This window comes from Rhamphochromis longiceps, linkage group LG5 (genome assembly GCF_057381845.1).
Source record: "Rhamphochromis longiceps isolate RC_006_pf linkage group LG5, R_longiceps_female_GT1.1, whole genome shotgun sequence".
Classification (NCBI taxonomy): domain Eukaryota; kingdom Metazoa; phylum Chordata; class Actinopteri; order Cichliformes; family Cichlidae; genus Rhamphochromis; species Rhamphochromis longiceps.
The window spans coordinates 17,612,580-17,632,577 of record NC_140561.1 but is presented as its reverse complement, the minus strand read 5'-3'; the positions used below and the strand labels follow the sequence as shown (position 1 = coordinate 17,632,577).

General features: G+C 40.3%; 1 protein-coding gene, 1 long non-coding RNA gene and 1 other non-coding gene across 4 annotated transcripts; 1 reads left to right on the top strand and 2 right to left on the bottom strand.

Annotated features, from left to right (window-relative positions):
* Nucleotides 1-3,871: 3,871 nt before the first annotated feature.
* On the bottom strand, nucleotides 3,872-3,944 carry trnak-uuu (transfer RNA lysine (anticodon UUU)). Its single transcript has one exon. It is a non-coding gene; the product is annotated as a tRNA-Lys (tRNA).
* A 995-nt stretch (nucleotides 3,945-4,939) lies between these two features.
* Nucleotides 4,940-8,137, bottom strand: LOC146669560 (uncharacterized). Of its 2 annotated transcripts, none has more exons than XR_014911724.1 (4): nucleotides 8,048-8,137; nucleotides 7,820-7,956; nucleotides 6,885-6,941; nucleotides 4,940-6,762 (listed from the first exon to the last, which is right to left on the bottom strand). It is a non-coding gene; the product is annotated as an uncharacterized LOC146669560 (long non-coding RNA). The 2 variants fall into 2 exon arrangements; XR_014911725.1 differs by having other exon boundaries at nucleotides 4,940-6,759.
* A 1,172-nt stretch (nucleotides 8,138-9,309) lies between these two features.
* On the top strand, nucleotides 9,310-18,731 carry ccdc3b (coiled-coil domain containing 3b). The gene is made up of 3 exons (XM_085406210.1): nucleotides 9,310-10,026; nucleotides 13,549-13,723; nucleotides 17,321-18,731. The coding sequence occupies exons 1-3, from the start codon at nucleotides 9,668-9,670 to the stop codon at nucleotides 17,612-17,614; spliced, it is 828 nt and encodes a 275-aa protein (XP_085262336.1). The 5' UTR covers nucleotides 9,310-9,667; the 3' UTR covers nucleotides 17,615-18,731.
* The last annotated feature ends 1,267 nt before the right edge of the window (nucleotides 18,732-19,998 follow it).

Below are 19,998 nucleotides of genomic sequence, written 5' to 3'. Positions count from 1 at the left end.
AAGGGAACAAACAAGAGCAACAATACATATAGAATTTAAAATACGAATAAAGAAGACTCAGAGACTAGTGTAACGGAAGCTCTAGAAACAGTAATATAGAGCTACAGCACAAGTTCATAACAACAAAAAAAAACCCAAAACTGGGTTGAACACCCAGGACCATGACATATCTGTTGTCATTGTTTCTTAGTTTTATACTAGTTGGTTAGTCTAATTGTTTTTCCTCATGTAGTTGATTAAGAAATTAGTTGCCAGTAACATCCCTAGTCTTGACCCTACAATATAAAGTGCTTGAGGCAACTTTTGTTTTGATTTCGCACTATATAAATAAAACTGAATTGTAATATGTTGCTTTTTTCTTCTCAATTTCTAAAGCTTTCTAGTTTTCACACGTCATATTCACTATACCAACACATGCACCCAACAGGCCACCCCTAACACTGCCAAGCAGGGAGGAGAGCAGGCAGGTCTTCCTACACCCCTGGCTGATAATCCGTCGCCAATCTGGCTACATCCTGAGTTTGTTGCAGAGGGGGGCATCTAAGTGTCTGCCATTCAGAGTGTGGTGTCGATGTGGATGGATGTGTGTCTTTGTGAGTGTACCCCGCCTCTTGCCCTATGGTAGACTCCAGCCTGCCCACTACCATAGGGCAATTGGCAGAGGATGGAACTTGAATTGGCATTACTAAATAAATCCCGGGAGAAATCAACTCAAATTTGATGCAGACTGGTCTAATGGTATGGGCTCAAATTGTGGTCATAAATATTTTGTACTTGTAAATCAGTTTTGTATGTGTAAAAAGAATTTGTGTGTGTGTAAAAAAGATTTGTATGTGTAAAAAGAATTTGTGTGTGCGTAAAAAAAAGATTTGTGTTTTGACTTAGCCAAAAAATACATGTGAAACTCTGCACTCAAGTTTCAAGTAACAAGTATGAATTTTGACCCTATTTTTCTTCCTTTCAACTGATTGGTCAATATCATGTCAATCACAAATTTAACAATCCAGTCAGAAAACAGATGGGTTTGACTGTCGGAGGGGCGCTTTTTTGAACTGCAGGTCCTTGAAGGGTAATACAGTTTGAAGCTGGAGGATCTCTATATAAATATCCGATAGAAGCTAGGTCCCCTATCTGTGCCGCGTCATCTGTTACCATTCCTGTCACTCTAGCGACACGTCATGATTCATAGTTTTTCAGTCTCTGTTCTGGTCATGTTCATAGTAATCTGCTCCTGTCATGTTTTCATAGTCTTTCATGCACCAGTCCAGAATTCTGTTCTTTGCTTTTTCATGTCGTGTTCATAGCTCATAGTTACAGTTCAAGTCAGAGTCTTAGTTTGTCTTAGTCTTTAGTTGTTTCCCAGTTTAGGCACTTTGTTTAGGTCATTGCCATAGTTTATGTTTGTTTATTTTTGCTTTACTGTTTACCGGCCCTAATAAAGGCTCACTTTGAGTTCAGTAAACATTTTGCCTCGTTTGTCTGTGTCCGCACCTGGGTCCTTCAAAGTTTGAAGTTTAATACTTATTATACGTATTATTTCTCAGGATGATAACTGTGATTTCTGTGATACAGTTAACTTCATGCTTTGATAAGCAGGGGTTACAACAGAAGGATATCCACATTTGACAAGGAAAAAAATTCTGAGTTGAAAGACACTCCAAAGAAATTTCAAACCAACTGCCACAATGATTCTATTGTAGGAAAAGGAAGAATGAAACGTACAGCACTACAAGCGTGACTGTCCATTAGTGCTTTTGTTACCTACTGATGACCCAGTTTCTGGCTCCTGCACTGGGGTTGATGTACACACAGCTGTGGGTCACTGTGGGTAATGTGTAAGCTTTGTGTTAGCAATGAAAATAAAAAGCCAATGTTATGACTTCTGTCCTAAACACACTTTTTACTTTACCATGACCCGCTACTTCTTTTACCTAATATAAATATTACCCCATATCTCCACTCATCAAAAATTGTAGCTCCTTCTGCTGAATTAACTGAAATTGCCTGATTGTAATCCAAATTTGGAGGAAAAAAAGCAAAATTGTTTGACTTTGTCTTTCTACCCGCCAGGTGTGCAAATAACTTGGAAATCAAGTTATTGGTTACAGTCTGTAACCAATAACTTGTTTGAACAGCATGTTGTCATGGTGGTTAGCACTGTTGCCTTACAGCAAGAAGTCCCCGAGCTCCACCACTTGGCCAGGGTCTTTCTGTGTGGAGTTTGCATGTTCTCCCCGTGTCTGCATGGGTTCTCTCTGGGTGCTCTCGTTTCCTCCCACAGTTCAATGACATGCAGTTACTGGGTTTATGTGACGGCCAGGTGACCAGTGCGAGGTGTGTACCCACAGTTGTGAAATTAAATCATCTTTATAATAGAAAAGTTACAAAAAAACAATAAACTCACAATGCTGGGTCAAAACACCCAACGCCCTGACAGGTTACGTGAATTGGTGAATCTAAATTGCCCATAGGCATGAATGTGTGTGCAAACGGTTGTCTGTCTCTGTGTGTTAGTCTTGCCCCAGGCTGGTGACCCATGCAGGGTGTACCCTGCTTCTCACTCTATTACAGCTGGGGTAGGCTCCAGTAACCCTGATAGGTGGAAGAGAGTGGATAGAACGTTACAGAAAAGTGTTATTATAATTAGAGTTTAATGACACTTAAAACCACATTACTTTGGAACATGTTACTCTCAACACTGATTATACACCAGGAGATGTATAAATCAGTTCTAAAAATTAGCTATGTTGTTGATGTACTTTTTTCTTCTTCTTCTTTTTAAAAAAAAAATCTCCATAAGTATCATTCTTTGTATCAGCGGCACAATGCTGCCATGCTATCAGTCAGGAAAAGGTTATAAAGCTGTGGGACCTCAGCCAACCACAGTGAGAGCCATTATCTACAAATTGTTAAAACAGGAAACAATGGTTTCCAGGCTGACTTACCAAAATTAAGTGAGAGAGCAGTGACTACTCATCTGAGAAGTCACAAAAGACCCCAGAACCACATTTAAAGAACTCAGGCTTCATTTGTGTCAGTTAAGGTTACTGTTCGTGACTCTGACATTTTTGCCCAGTCTCTTTCTTATGGTAGAGTTCCAAGAGAAAATCCACTACTGAGCAAAAGGAACATAAAGGCTCATTTCAGTCCAGAAAACATCTTGATGATCCTCAATACTTGGACAAAACAAGTATTCAAGTAATACTCTAACTTTTGTCTTTTTAGTCCAAGACTTTTCAACCTTTCGGAAGATGTGTGTCCCATTACATCTGGCGTAAAAGTAACACAGCATCTCAGAAAAGGAACACCATATCAACAGTAAAATATGGTGGTGGTAGTTTGTTGGTCTGGCGCTGTTTTGCTGCCTCAGGACCTGGAGGACTTGCTGTGGTGTCTACCAAAACATCCTAAAGGAGAATGTATGGTAATCTGTTCATTGACCTGAAGCTGAAGCGCACTTAGGTTCTGTAGTAGGACAATGATCCAAAACACACCACCAAGTCCAACTCTGAACGGCTTAAATGTTGTCCCACCTAAAGTAAGACAGAAAAAAAGTGAAAGTTTAACGTGTCGAGAAACCCAGGGCGGATTTGGTGAGATTGGCATGTCTTAGACACCGGGTTTCGCAAAGGAGCTGAGCTGAGAACCAACTGGCGGTGAGTAGGACCGAGGGGCAGGGAAAGATTCTTTACAGATCTTGTACGGTGGGATTATCTAAAAGAGGCCTCTGTCCCTGATATCCACAAATCCCACATCGTCATCCCACCTGCAGTCTATGGACTTTGCTAAAGATGACAATGAGGTCACAGAACTATCAAGAACAACTGAGCTTGTTAGGTAAAGCCATGGAAGGGTAAGGATCTAAAGGAGACACCTGGACAGGGACTTGAACCCTGGACCCTCAGATTAAAAGTCTGATGCTCTTCCATCTGAGCTACCCAGGTAACAAGAGTCACATGTTTGTCCTCTGGGACACATAATGTCTTTCTTTTCTGTAAAAACGTGATCTCTTATCCTCTCATTTTACTGTAGGTACTGGTGAGGATTTGCAGTTAGATATTATTAAATGGTCATTTCAGACAAGAGCCAAGGGAAGGATTTGATTCTAGGGGAAACATCGCTAGGCTGTATTATGACGTGTGATCACCCAACCTACCAAGCCCTAGGTAAGTCAATGGTATAATGGGTGAGGCCTGGGAGCTTCTGAAGGAGGACCTTCTTCAAATTCCACCTCCACTTGATGGACGTTTGCAAGCTGCACCATATGTGTTTGTTTTCTCATTTGATGGCAATGATCCACGTAGTTGTAGGCCGTATAATGAAGTCCTACCAACAAACCTACCAAGCCCTAGATGGTGACCAAAATAGCTTTGCCGAAACCCAGGATCGAACTAGGGTCCTTTAGATCTTCAGTCTAAAATGTTGTCCCACCCAAAGTACGATAGAAAAAAAGTTAAAGTTTGACGTATCGAGAAACCCAAGGTGGATGTTTGCAAGCTGCTTGGACTTTGCTTCAAATGTCAAGGTCACAAAAAGTTGTGCGCTGCCTGTGTCAGTTTTTGTTGGTGAAGCGTTCAGTTGCGAGCTTGAAAGCTGCAGCTGTGTGAAGTGATAACAACTATATGCTGAAGAGCATAAAAATGTGGACGTGTCCGCCGTGGTTTGTTTACAATAATGTATTGTGTAAGTACTATTGCTGTATGGGTCACTCAATGTAAAATCCATAAATTTACTTAACTTACTCCTATCATACAAAATATTTGTAAAGCGGATTCTGACTCATTATTTATATTACATGCGCAAACACTATACATCCATATTTTATTCACATTAGAACACAGAAAACAATACTAATATTAGAATTTAGAAGAAGAAATTTTACTGTTTCATGAAAAATATAACTTCATTTTCAATTTCATGGCAGCATTACATCCATCCATCCATTCGCTTCCGCTTATCCTTTTCAGGGTCGCGGGGGGCGCTGGAGCCTATCCCAGCTGGCATAGGGCGAAAGGCGGGGTACACCCTGGACAGGTCGCCAGTCTGTCGCAGGGTGGCAGCATTACATCTCAAGTGAATTTCCAGGAAAGGCAGGAAAATAGGGTGTTGCTAGCAAGAAACAGCTAGGCTAATTCGCATCTACTAAATTATAGACTAATTTCAAAATAATGTTGTGTAAAAAAAAAAGTAAATAAATTGAATAATTAATCATCTCCTCTACGTAGTATCAAATAATCTGGACAAATTTCTGTGCGTAAAGCGAAGACTGATTATTATTCTGTCATCAGCTCGCCTGAAACCTGTTTATTCTGTGCAAAGCGCTAACTTGTTTCTGACCATTTTCTCCTGTATATAGATTCCCCTGGAACTGTTCCTGTTTCCTGTCCTGGATTGTCTGAGAGCGGCTGAGTGGCGAAGTGCGTGTGGGACAAAAAGTATGAGTGTCTGACGAGGAGTGTGGAGAAACAGCGAAGGAGCATTCATATGTGGACTTCTCCCTTTCTTCCCCCACAGATTCCTGGAGCTCTGCACTTTGTATATATCACACGTTTTCTGTAAAAACAAACAAACAAACTACTGACTTGTCTTTTGAAAGGAAACCTTGGTCTGCACCTGAGTCCATTCGGTACTCCGGTGTATGTATCTCTACATCTACTCTATTTCTTGTAAGAGTAGCTCTCCTGATACTTCAAGCCCTTAGCCAACCCTTCCTTCTCTTTTTTTTTTTTTTTTTTTTTTTTAACCTTAGAGAATAATATGTCTTGTGTTGCAGTTGAATCATCTTAACTGGGTCCCAGTTTTGTCAAAGGTAGCTACAGTAGTAAATCAGCTCTCATTTATAGACAGATTTTCTAAATAGAAAGTGTCTGTATACCACACCTGAGGTCTTGTTCCATTAATTGGACTCCAGATTTACTCCTTCCTGAGCCAAACAGCTCAGCCTAAGCCCAGCCATCTCACTGAGGGTGGTTGGTTGGTGCACAGCAGATGTTTGACTTTCAGTCTTGGGATTAATCATTTCTAGCCCCAGGCATCAGAATCAGTTCATTAAGTACATTTAAACCCCTGAAACTTATTTTGTGGATCCTTTGTTCAATGTGGAAAGAAGCTCTCTTCTTTATTTCAAAACCTAAAACTTTGCAGTGTGTCAATGTGTTATTTTTAAAACTGAGGTAAACTAAAGCTGCTGCTTAATATGTGCACGCTTTATTTGATTTTGCAAATCGGGCTGAGGGCTCCCTCCACATTCTTCAACTACACCTTTACAATTATTCCACTTTGAAAACAAAAGAATAAGAATAAGAGAATTTAAAGAATACATTAAAAGCACCAAATTACCATAACATTTAAGCCCATGATGAGTATATGTAAACTTCTGACCACAGTTGTAGATCTCAGTTTATGAGGGAATAAAACAACACTGAAAAATTACGTGAGCTGAGAAACACAACACAAAGGTGGCGTGAAAGATGATTATTGGTTTGAAGACTTGACTTTCAATAGTGCACACATATCTGTATCTGGTAATAACATGCAAAATTAGTCAAATATGTCATGCCTCTATGCTGTATTTCATTAAAGACTACTGATAATATTCTGCTGTAATCATTTTTGTATATTTTTTTTGTCGGTGTAATCAAACATCATCAATCAAACCCAAGCTTCCTTTTGTCCAATAACAACACGGTCATCTTGTGCTCTGCTCTCTCTTCGCTACATCCCAGATCCTTCATCCACCACAGTTTCCTTCCCAGGGCTCTGCTACAGGACAACAGTATTTCAGCCAGGCTCTACTCACAAACCTCTTGTGAATTGTAAAAAAATTTTGCTCTTTTTAATAGGATAATAAATGCAGGATTCAACTTCAAGTAATTACAGCTTACATAGTTTATGTCCTTCTGGGAAGCATCTCCATTATACCGCAGGCTGGAACTCTCCTCCTGTAAATGAGTTGTTATATTCATGAGCTCTCTCTAGCAGAGGTCTCTGTTAATAATAATAATGCTGTATGGGTTAGATTTATGCAAAGCAACACAACAAATACCCAAGTGTACAACATGACAGACAGCCCACTTAATCACATTCCACCTCTCTGCTGGCTTTCACGCTGGTTATCTGATACGTGTAGCAAATGCACTAAGTAACAAAGTCAGTGTTAATGGGCTTCGCGGTGTCTTCAGATTCCAGGCCTGGTATGCAGGAACACGGTAATGATACATGTCTCAGTGCCTTGCTTGACTAAGTTACACATTATGCCGGTTAAACAGAGGAGTGCTTCTCGACTTAGGAGTCCAGTTTCTGGGCATTGTCTTTGTTCTTTAGGTTTATTTTCGTGTGGATAGAATCTCAAGTCCATCTGGCCAAATGGGGACATGGCCTACTTTTACCTAAAATATTTCTCTTCACAGTGTCTGCAGCTACTGACATTTACACTTGTTTTGGGTTTTTTTTTTGTTTGTTTGTTTTTTGTTTTTTGAGGACTGCAGAGAGGATTGTGGTGTGAAAGATCTGTAGATGACATACACTCTACATGCAGTTTAAAACGAAACAATGAAAAGGAAATGCATCAGTAATTAGTACAGAATGTCTCAGCATAAATTCCCTTATCTCCCTTAAACTCCCTTATCTGAAATGTGCTGGTTATTCAGCTCATTTTCTAACAATAACATTTTAGCATGTGAAGATGTTTCACTCGTTTCGTGCTGAGAGTTCCAAAATAGTCTGTATTGTCTACTATCAGAGAAGCAGTTGTTAAAATCAAAGTAAGCATAAGCTACAAGTGTGGGCGTAAATCTGTGGCACTTTCCTCCTTACTTACATTTCCTGCGTTCACGTCTATCAGCTCTTCAGCCTCACTGAGCTCGGTGCTGCTGCAGCCTCCGGGGAAACACCTTGATGGTTCCTCCTCTCTTGTTTTTTGCAAAAAGTCAGACGCTGTTGATTTTCTCAACAGTGCTGCCACACAAACAGGTGAGGCAGATACATTAATTTAACACCGAATTTCCTCTAGATGTAAATATTCTGTCCTATCGTAAAAACATTTCACCTCCGTCACAGATGTAGTTGACCGTGAGCATCACAATCAGCAGCTTTACCGCCATGTCTTCTTGCAGACTGTCATACGCTGGAATACTGTGCCCCCTTTCAGGTGCTGCTACTTTGTGTTTGTTACCTGAGAAATACCCACGCCCACCACCATCCCCAGCAGTAATCCCACAGGGACAACAAGAATTTGATGGATTTGCAGAGCGACAGGGAAGTAAGAACTGTGCGAAGGAGCACATCAGAGCTATACTCGGAAAGGTTTAAGAGTTATAAAATATTCTCAAACACTTCATAAAAGTTATCCAAAGGAGAAAAAAGTAGTAGCTTTGTTTGAGGAGCGACTCAGTCTAACTGACTCTGTACGAAGCTATTGTGGTAGAAGGTCATTAAGTCATGGACCTTTAAAACCTAATGTTCAAATCTGCAATTCTTCAATAGTGTGTGAAAGGTTATAAAAGAAAAACAAATTTACTCTGACTGAATCAGTTTCTATTTATGTTAAAGCAGTTGTTTTTTCCTTATTATACAGGATTTGTGCAGAACTCATTTGGAAGCTGCTGTTGTATGAAATGAAAATAGGAAATACTCCCAAAACTGGGAATTCTCATTATACAACTTTAACAGTTGTAAATGAATTACACTTCGCACAGCAATGCGTCAGATTGAGAGAGATCTTTCAGAGCAATTATGACTCCATCTAAAGATTTCTGTAACCACACTGGGTTCGTTTGTGTAAAATCATCGACATTTATAAAACTATCCGCATAATTCATGTAAATGAGAGGAACTCAGATCTGAGCCGCTACTCCTCCACATCGCATGGAGCCAGCTGGGGTGGAACGTTCGTCTTACTTGAATGCCTCCTAGGCGAGGTGTTCCCTCCATGTCCTAGCGGGAGGGAGGCCTCCCAGGACTCTCGGCCTCAGTGTTTCCGCGGATGAGCTGGAGTGGGTGGGAGGTCTGGGCTTTCCTTCTTAGGCTGCGGTCCCCACGATTAATGGATAGATGGATGCTGGATATTTGCCACTGACATGCAACTGGTATAGGTTATCAACTCTTTTCCAGTTCTACCTCTGCTATCTTGCGGATAGTCACTAGAGGGCGCCACTATTCTTTCTTTAGTGAGTTTCAATTAAAACCCGTAATCTTCTATTGTTTGCTGGGATTTCACGATGGGTTTGCTGCTTTAAATACCCGAGTTTACCAGCACTGAAGGTGCCTTTATTGTGTTTTCACAGGAAAATGTAGGTTTGAAACTGAAAGAGCACCTTTTTTGTCTTTGCTCCTCCTGCTGCCATCCTAAAGGTGAGAGGCAGCGTTTTTACAGGGGGATGCTGAGGTGAATGGGCTGGTCCACTTGCAAAGAATTGTGGCTGGAGGCAGTAGTAGGACCACGGTGAAGGATACACGGGATTAATTTGTTGCTCAAAAACAATTTTTTTCCTAAGTAACTTACTCTGAAACTAAATATTAATTGTGCATTGGTGGAAGTATGCGCCTGTAGCGAAATCCCTGCAGCTTTTTTTTTCTTCTTCTTTTCCCTCAGTGATTTCATCCATCACCAGCACTGCGCGCCTTGGTGCGCCTCCCTGACTCACGGTTGTCTCCTCGTTGTCACAACATGTGGATTATTTTGGCGTTTATTTTTGCAGCCGTCCGTCCCGAGGGGAGCTGGGGGTGTCAGCTACCCCATGACTGGAGACCGCAGACGGAAGCGTGCCGTGCCGAGCTGGCCGAGATCATCGTGTTTGCCAAGGTGCTGGCGCTGCACAAGGAGTCGTACAGCGTGTATAACTATCTGCCGTGGCAGCACGACACTGACCTGCTCTTCTCCGCCGAGATTGAGCTCCTGTGCGATCAGGCGTGGGGCAGCATGCTGGAGGTTCCTGCGGGTTCCAGGTTTAATGTCACCGGCCTCGGTTACTTCCCCTGCTTCTCCTACAGCGTCACCAAAGACAACAACTACTACTTCTTCCTAAGGTGAACTCACAGATGAATAAAGTTGGTATGGCATTAATCACGCGTGATAACAGATAGCTGTAGTCTGATTTGATGCCAGTCTCAGTTAAGCTTCACTCCTAAGACTTTAACACCATGCTCACCTAAGTTGCAAGCGCCTAGTTTAATTTGGTAAGAAGACTGTAAACGATACACTAGGAATCGGGCCCTCCTGTACAAGATGCTTAGCTCAAATGTTGCATTTAATTTCACACATCCTATATATTCAATGTGGAAATATAGACAAAGGGAGACAGCGTTTAAGGATTTTATATGTTTACACTAAAATATGCAGTGTGTGTTTTGTCCCTGACAGATGATCTCCTACAGGTCAAAAAGACGCTTAAATGTGCATTTGACTGCATTACATGAGAATCAGAAGATGATTACCTGACTAAGTTGGCTACCTGTCCATCTTTTTCTTAGGTCCTCTTTGACACAAGAGACAGTTAAATATTTAAAGAATAGAAGAACAAAAGGTTTAGTCAATAGCCATGTCATTGCTTTATATGATGAAAAATAATGATCACTAGCAGGTTTAAGTTTTCTTCATCCTCATTAAGTACAGATGTGATTTATTCTCTATGAATAATGCAAAATCCACAGATGTCACGTAGCACTCTTTCCAATGAAAACCAGCACCTCATCAGGCCTGTGCTGAGATCTGTCATGGAAACAAAGTATTGTTGACAGATTTAGTGAATTCGCACTCGAAGTTCACTCAAAGGCAGATAACTGGCACCTGTCCCCCATACAGCATATTCTCTTTCAGTCATTATCTGTCTGTGACACCATCCCAAATTTGGTTAATGTGCCGAATAACCAACCAATTTCCAGATTTAAAAAAAAAAAGACAAGAAAAGAAAAGAAAAGTATGCAACAAGTTAATTCCTAAATGTCTGTGTTGGACAGAAACAACACTGTTGCTCAGGAAACGTCTGTTGCTTTCCAGCTAGTGTAATTACAGAGCCAGACATTTCCAAGAGCTTGAAGGTAAATTACAAAGAATTTGTGAAGAGTTATGAGCACACCAGCGGTCAATACGACCACCTTTTGTCCTCCATATATGCACCAGTGTGTCACCTGACAAAAGGAGCGTGTGCTGACACGCCTTACAGATGAAGAGACAGGATATTCAGAGAGGGGTACTAAAAATGCATTCCTCAAGTTTAAAGTTTGTCTGTCCCACATGAGGGTATGTGGCAGAGCCAACAACAATAATGTTTTATAGCACATGTTATACCTCATATATGCAGAATTACGTGCACATGTGTGATAGTGTTTTGCTGTGAGTGGTGATAGCAAAAAGACTTTCATATGATTTTTTTTACTAGCCTGAGTTAATCACACCTTCAGGGACAGCTTTGCCGTCCCCCTGTTGCGATGGTGAAAACCATCCGGATGTTATCCCTGTAATCGGGGCAGGTGACCGCTATCGGAAACTTCCTAGAGCAAGTCGCAACAGAGTTGTGTTTAAGTGGAGACCTGAAGATAATTAAAAAGCCATGATTACTTCAGTAAAGCAATACAGTGGTCTTTGTCAATGTTTACCAAAGATATAATGGAGGAAAACCCCCAAATATGTTTGCCCACATTTTCCTTTAACTTCAGGGCATCTAGGATTGAAAGACTGCCAGTGTACTGCTTTTAACAGATGGTTTTTAAAAAAAAACAAAAAAAGCTCAAGAACCCAAGTAATTACTGGGATGGGAACAGTTATTACACTGTCATAACAACATATCAAATGACAGTGTGTGGCAAGACTCGTAACTTCATGTAAAAAAAAAAAATTGCAGAGATCAGAACAAAGCCTGAAAATTTCACCTTACAGTTTAACAGGGGGTGATGCAATCTGGGGGTTAATTGGCTGGCCAGGAGCAGCATTTCCTAAAGTCAAAGGAAGTGTGTGACTAAGCAAGACATAAAGCATTAATAGAAAGATCCAAAAATCCCCTGTGAGCGTGCACTTGGCGAAAGTGGGGGAGAAGAACACCCTTTACTTCTTCTGGAAAGCACAGGCCTGGTGAGTGAGAGGATGATTATTCGAAGCCATATGCTGTTATGCTGTTAGTAGCTTCATATTTACATATTTAAACAATCCAACTAAGTTTCCTGGTGATTGCAAACGTAGCAAATCGATTTATTTTCCAACGATTCTTTTAGCACCCTAAAAAAAAGAAGAAATAGATTTTAGTCTCAGTTTCGTGTGGTGTTTGACACCACAGCAACCAAATATTTAGAGAGTATTAAATCAAATGGTTTAGATGGGAGATGACATATGGCTTAAACAAATTGTGTTTGCATGTTCTGCTATGTGCGAGGTCGAGGCACCTCCTGTTTCCTGAACCTGAAACAGATCAGTTTAGTTTTAGTGGAGTACAACATCAAGTCCCAGACACTATAGTATCAAGTCCAAACTGAAAACTTCTCATCACAGTCTCCAGTGGATGTTCATTTCCTGTTGCAAAAGCCCCAAAAGCATAGTCTCTGACTAAAATAGTATTTCCAATCAATCATGAGTATAAGCTCCCTGGACAGAGCTGAGCATGGAGAAAAATGCAACTGAAGACCTCCCTCGGGACCTTTAAATGAGACAGATTGAGTGTTCTGCTTTAGCCATATGTTCGATGCAAAAACCTTAGCTTATAGTTCATTTTTTTCAGGATTTGTAACTTTTACATTAAAAATGAGGTAACCTAACACCGAGCCTTGAAGGAGGAGAAAGCTATACTTACTTTTACTCAAAGTAAGGTTTTTGAAGTACGCATGCTGCTTTTGCACTCTCGATCATGTACTAAACCGATACTCTGTGAAAAAAGAAAAAAGAAAAAGGATTTTCATTTCTTCAGACCTCACAGTGACTGTGATTACATCTCACCTTTGACATCTTCTGTTGAAGCAAAACATCAGCTTTCTTCTCGCTCTTTCAACATACACACAGATACCCACATATACAACACACACCCACACAGCTTCCTATAGGGACAGCCAAACTTTTGATGTCCCTTGAGGGATATGAGATGGAATCCAGATGTATGGAAACCCACTGCTTCAAGACTTCCTGAAGATATGAAACATGTTTTGTAAAAGCCTTTGGCTTGTCATTCGCTGGTTTGAGTCATCCACATAATGCTTCAATTTGCATAAAAATAGAACAAGACCTGTTAACAATTCTCTAGAGATGTGTTTCTTTTTTTCCCCCAGATAAAGAAATTGTATATATGAAAATCATACAAATACTAAATGCCTAAATTCTCAGACAACAAACAAACATTGACTGAGTGGACTTGTGCAAAATGCTTATAGCGATTTTTGCACAAGTCCATTTATTTGCTTTGAGTGGACTTCCGGTGATAATTAAATGTTACACAATCTATTCTTCTGTCTGCGTGCATCTGTTTGTTTCCACACATTTGAGGTTTTTTGTTTTTTTTTACTGAAAGCCCACATTTCACTCTTGCTCGTCGCTGTATCAACAGACTCTTTCCCCTTTCTGTCATGCAGGATGGATGAGAATTACAACATCGTCCCCCACGGAGTGAACTTTCAGGACCCCATCTTTATCGACACCGCAGAGAATCACCGCATGTTTGCTAGCCTCTTCCAGTTTTCCAACTGCACGCCTGGAACTCAAGTCCACACCTTTACCCCGGAGTGGGAGGCTCAGGAGGACAGCCGGGTATGCAGATACTCAGACCCACCAAGAGAGACTTGATGTTTGACTCTCTTGAAGTCATCTGTTTAAATCCAGTTAGTGAGAAGGGGAGTGTTTTTCTCATTTAGCTGCTGCAAGTTCTGGTGGCTTCCCACATAGTACTTCAGGCAAAAAAGTATACTATAGGACATGATAGCCACAAGCATTGTGGTAAATGTGAAAAGTATTCAGTTTGACATCCTGTTCAAAGGACCTTAATGTGTTCTTACAGCATGGGAAACCAGAAGCACGTTTCTTTAGGTTTGGCTAGATCAGCGGTGCTCAAACTTTTTTCTGGCACGCCTCGTTTCAGGGGCTGACAAAGGTTGATTCCTCACACCCCACAATTTACAGCCTGCATCCAGCAGTTGAACTTTACTTAAATGAAGGTTAGCGTAATAGCATCAGCAAACGTGCCATCCCTGCAGTGGCTCGAGAACCACTGGGCTAGATAAAAATTGGGACAAAGGACAAAAACATACAAAGAATCCTGAATAAAGTCGCTACATAAAGTAGAACAAACATAATTAAAATATTTTCAAAGTAAGTGGCCATTTTCTACAAAATAAAGCTCATGATAGCAGATCGGTGGTGTAGCAGTGCCACACTCTTACTCTTGTAATGCTTCTAATGATGCACATGAGATTATAACATGACCTTAATGAACCAGCTCAGTCTCCGCTTCACGCCCCTGCTGTCACTGCTGAAATGATTAAAGCATGTTTGTGTCTACACGTGCTTCTCCTAAACCTCGACTGAGTCAGTTTTGAAGGGGTTTCCAGCCGCTCACTGCTCTTTTATCTCCTTTAATGAATTTAAACCTTTTGGCATAAGCCCCCCCCCCCCGGTTCAGATCAGTTCACTCCTGTCTGGTTTTCATTTGCTGACTACTCATAAAAGAAAGAATCTGCCATGGGTTAAAAAAAAAGAAAAAAAGAAAAGAAAACATAGTTTTGTATTTCCATTAATGGAAAACTTTTTTTTTCTTTTGATCCGGCTTGTGATTATAATTACAGAGTGACGTCTTGATATCGGTGCCGCTTTGTTATATCACTCTGGTGATTAAATTTCCTTCTAGCAAAATAAAAACAGACTTTGCTTTTAGTGCTACTCAGCGACCGCTGTTTGGACAGTTGACCTGAAGTCAAATCAGACTGGATAATATGTCCTGCATCTTATAGTCCAGTGTCAACCGGAGTAAATCAGATGGGGTGACGTCATGTTGTGATTTAACACTAAACGTTATTAGTAACATAAACATTATTTTAAGAAGCAGGGATTTTCCCACAGTTTTGTTTCTCACACTGATGGTGAAATATTAGTGTTAACGGGCCAAAAACAGTCTTGAGCCAGTGATAGGACACAGAGCCAACACTGATCACACAATGTAGAAAGACCGCAGCTTCAGGTTGCATACGGTCCAACTGTGCAAAAGTCTCAAGCTGCCTCTCATTTCTTTATATTTTCTTAGGAATATGTGACATAGGGAAGTGATTTATTGAGACATCTGAAAAAAAAAAATACAATATACACACCAAAAACTTTAACACGCTTGAAAGTCAATATTTATTATGAGCACCTTTATTCTTCAACACACCCTGAACTCTCTCATCAAGCTTTCTTGTCATTTCTTTAAGTAGTCTTCAGGAATAGATCTCCAGGTTTAATGAAGGACATTCAAAGCTCTGTGCCAAGATCATCCTACACTGCTTCAGTAATTAGGTTAAAACAGATTTAGATCAGACACATTAGAAGTCCTGGATATTGTCTGTGCTGGTTGGATGCATTTTAGAGAAACTTTAGAAAAAATGCAGAAAGAAAGAAGAAAAGTGTGGTTCACAGAAGAGGCAGGCAGGATCTTTTTAACAGTGTTGCATGTTGAGCTTGAGCCATTCTGGGGTTTAAACATCAGAATATATTTAATGCACTACGACATGCCCAAGCTACAGTATGTTTGGCCGGTTTGTGCTGTTAGGCGTGAAGGTAAAATGATACGATGCTTTTTTGAGGTAATGTACGTACGCAAAGACAAAAACAGTTGATTTTAGCACACTCGTATGTGTCTGCCAGGCAACCTGATGACATGACAATCACTAAATTGAGCCCTTTGGGGGCCTAAGATGTACCTGTGTGCCAAGTTTGGTTGCTCAGCTCTTTATTGTGTAGGAGGAGTCGGTGTACAAATAAAAACAACACACACAAATTTTGTCCCTTACATTAAATCTAAATAGATATTAAAAACAAACATATAATTAACAATTGTAATTAAATCATCTTAATTTTATCAGTTTTTCACTTGATGGCAATCAACTAGAAAATTTTGCAGAAGCTGAAAGTTTTTTTCCCGTCGTTCTTATAAATCCTTACAACTGTAGTTTGACACCATGTGTCATACAGGAGAGATGTTTATCTAACCGAAAAACCATATCTCCCAAATCCTGATTATACAAATTTGAATGTCATGTCTCTCCAAGCTCATTTCCCAAAAGACTTTAACAGTTTAATACAAAGTATGTTGAAGATGAATTACACTTATGAATTTTTCGCACTAGCTGCTATCATCTAATCCATCCATGGCGCCGTTCTAGGTTCAGCAGGTTTGCTTTTGGTCCACCTCTAACTGAACGTGTGCGCAAAAACATAGATGTGCCACTTTACACTTTATGCTTCATAAAACATTTCTTTTAGCTCCTAAACTTCATTCTTTGCATTGTAAAGTTTAATATTTCCACAGAATTCGCTCTGGGACATATGGAAGAGCACATGGGCAAAACCCACAGCTAATATAACGAGAAGTAATGTACTAAGCAGCGATGTGGGCAGGCAGCCGGCAGCACATTTTTAACATTTCCTGAAAAACCATGAGTGGTGGTTATCTGATGAAGGAGAATTTACATCAGTGTTTCATGCTGGCCCGTGTGGAAGCATTAGGATCTGCTACGGAAATCCACACTCAAGCAGACAGGCATGCATTCTGAAGCATCTGGAGCTCGTTTTTTCACCCAGGAATGGTCCAGGCCTTTGGATGTCTGTCACAGGTTCCATCTCACAGTGGTGTCTCACTGAAATGGGAAAAGTATGTTGTGTAACAATTTTTCCCTAGTTGCTATAGAGCTGCACCGTTGCCCACAGTATTACATAAAGAGTGGGACTTGTGCTACACGATAATGCTTAAAACAGTTCACTGCCACAGTTACACAGCGAGAAATTCTCTGCTGTTTATACAAAAGCTAAAACACTGGAAGACCTATGAGCTGTTGGCACTAAAAACATGAATGATTCTCTCATTAGATTCTGGCATCAAGAGCAACAGATCTAGTAGGTGTTACATCTTAAATGTATCACAGAGAGATTTGACTTGACTCTAGCATTTAGCATGATTCATTGTGGGATAAAGCGCCAACTATGATTTCACTCAAGTTGCAGCGCAGGATGAAAATTTGTGGGAAAGCCTGCAGAATAAGGCTAACACTGGAATAATGAGAGATTAACTGTAACCTTTCACGTTTACCTAGTGTAAGACATCTCGTGCTTTTTCAGGTAATACAAACGTATTTGGCTCTGTTTTCCTTCTCCTCGCAGTTGCTGTGCTCCACCGTGCAGAAGGCTCTGTTTGAGGAGGAAGAGAGGGTGAGGACCCTCTCCCAGAAAGTGCGTTCCTTGGAGAAAGCCAACGGCCACCTGAGGGAAAAGGTGAAGACCATGAAACGTCTGCTACGCCAGGCTCAGCGAGAAACAACAAAAGAGCAGCAAACCCTCAGCTTCAAACAGATTTACGAATCGAAGAAGCCGCAAAGTCACCCCGATCAGGACACGACCCAGGACCAAAAGAACCAGCCGATTAAAAAGGCCCTCTCCAAAAAGCTAAAAAATTAGAGCTTCTTCCTGTTAACTAACGGAGAAGTGCTCTCTGTGAAGCATTAGTGGCAGATCAAACTGAAACAATAGCAAGTGAAATGTTGGGCGAGGTGACAGAAAGATCTAAGAACTCTGAATAAGCATGAAAGCCACTGTATTCTTCATGTCTTCCACAAGATTCGCCTTATTTCCAAAGAAGCATTCATTTTAACCCGCAGGATGATTCCTCTGCTTTGCTCATGCAACAAAGTTTAGTGCCTCACTCTTTAGTTTGTGGTTCAGTTGATCTGTGCCAGTGACATCATTGTTTCTCTGCACGACTGTACTGTCACCTAACCTACCCACAACTTATACCAGTGTGTACCGTTTCAGTTTATTTCAAGTGGCCGCACAAACAACTACTAGAAAGCTCACAGTTCAAAGCTTTTGAATGCCCAAACAACAGGGAGATAATGTTCAAACATTGGAAATGAAATATCTAAATCTGATATTTCTTGTTTCTGTGCTGGACACAAGCATTGTATACATTTTAGAATTTGTTTTTTTTTTTTTTCTTGGTTTTGCTGTCAAAATTCTTCAAATCAAACGTTGACTTTTGAGAGGATATGTGACAGTGTGGCATGTATTGTTTTAAATGATCCTATGTTTCCTGCGAGTGCTGAGGTACAAATAACCTTTTATTAACTCAGAAGTTTGTAAGTGCATGGCATTAGGTTGACTTCAGATGCTCACAATTACTGGCTGTGCAAGCTGGTGAGCTAAAATAAGCATGTGTGGGGTAAGTGGTTACAGGCCTGCATATTGATCTAGTTCTCTTTACGAGGAGCAACAAATATACCAAAGAATAAGGTGTGAAAAATATTTTTAAATTCAGTATTTGTTTGTGGGGGGGTTTCTCCCAAGAGTGCATTTTTCCAAGTTCACATTAATCTGTGATTTGTACTGAATCAAAGTGTCATTTTCGTATATTCCAGCCAGTGAGCCTGGCATGGTACGGGATTGGCTTTTTCTGTGTCAGAAAAAAAAAGGTTGCTTTTGTTATACATTCTGTATTTGCTTTTGATATGATCTTGCTCTCTCTACAATGTAAACACCTGGCTTGCCTCGCCGATACAATAGCTTTTGTAATAGTGACTGTAGCTTTTTGGAATAAATTAATTTTTACAGAAAGTTGCAGTTGTCAGAGGTTTTTATTTCATTTGTCAATCAGATCTTTATGCTTCATCATTTTCCTCTTTTCAACACATTGCCAAAAACCGAGTGGGGCTCTGTGGAGGCCAATCCATGACTGATAGAGTTTCCCTGTGTTTTTTTTTTTGTTTGTTTTTTTGCTTTTACTTCATTAGCAGTGTATTTGTGATCTTTGTCATGCCGAAAAAATCAAGCTGTTGCAAATCAGATGCCTTACAGATGCTATTGCATGATGGATGAAAATGTGATAGTACTTTTCTGCATTTATAATTCCACCAGTTCTGAATAAAAAAAAACATAACATGGTCAGGTACAAAGACTGAGCTGATAATGAGTGAAAAAGAAGCCAATGTCCAAAGAAAAACACCTACAGGAAACCTGAACTAAATTAAAAATGACAAGAAAGGCTGGCTCCTTGGAAGGAAAATATAAAGAAATGAGGCTTGACTCACAGCTTTTGCACAGTACTGTAACTTTGAAAAAAGTCAGCGTTGCAGTGTTGGTCTCTGGATCTGTTTCCAGATCTGTCCAATCAGCAGCAGAAGAAAAAGGTTTCATGTAACAGTTTAAGGCAGTCATGCTTCTTTGTCTTCGTTTCCTGACATGACTGCATTCAGAAGTCCAACCGAGTTTAATGTTCCTAAGTTCTTTTCATCTGCAACACTGATACTTTCTAATAAATGTAGCCAAACAGCAGAACAAAGCCACTACTGAAAGAGCTGTGTTGCAGAGTGGTAATGATTTCATTTCGTAATGTTTCCTGCTTTCTGTGTTTTCCAGTCAAAAATGATAAATGCTTTCTGGCATACACAACATATTTAGTGTGATTCGCTGCTAATAAATCAAAAGTTCTCACAGACCCCAAAAGAAACATCAATCCTAAAAATAAATCAACCCTGCATTGACCCATTGCTCTCAAACTTTTGTCCACCTTGAATCTGGTGAACTTTCACAATGAACATTTATACAATGCAAAATCATCTTGGCAGATGAAATTTTCAACAAAATTTCCAAGAGAGCTGAACCAAATTTCTTCCACATGCTGCTGTCGCATAAAACGGGGGGAAGCCCCCTCTCTTTGTGTGTCCAGAGGAGAAATGAAAAACGGACACATTTTATGTCAGGAAGTCTCTTGCAGTTCTGTTGTTCTGCAGTAAACCAGACCATGATGCTTTTCTTCACAAGCATCACGTGGCCTCTTGAGCGAAGAA

Bases quoted from the DNA above. Each gene is read 5' to 3' on its own strand.
- ccdc3b (XM_085406210.1), top strand. From the start codon at position 9,668: ATGTGGATTATTTTGGCGTTTATTTTTGCAGCCGTCCGTCCCGAGGGG. The intron at 10,027-13,548 runs GTGAACTCACAG...TCTGTCATGCAG, and splicing joins AACTACTACTTCTTCCTAAG to GATGGATGAGAATTACAACA. The intron at 13,724-17,320 runs GTATGCAGATAC...TTCTCCTCGCAG, and splicing joins AGGCTCAGGAGGACAGCCGG to TTGCTGTGCTCCACCGTGCA.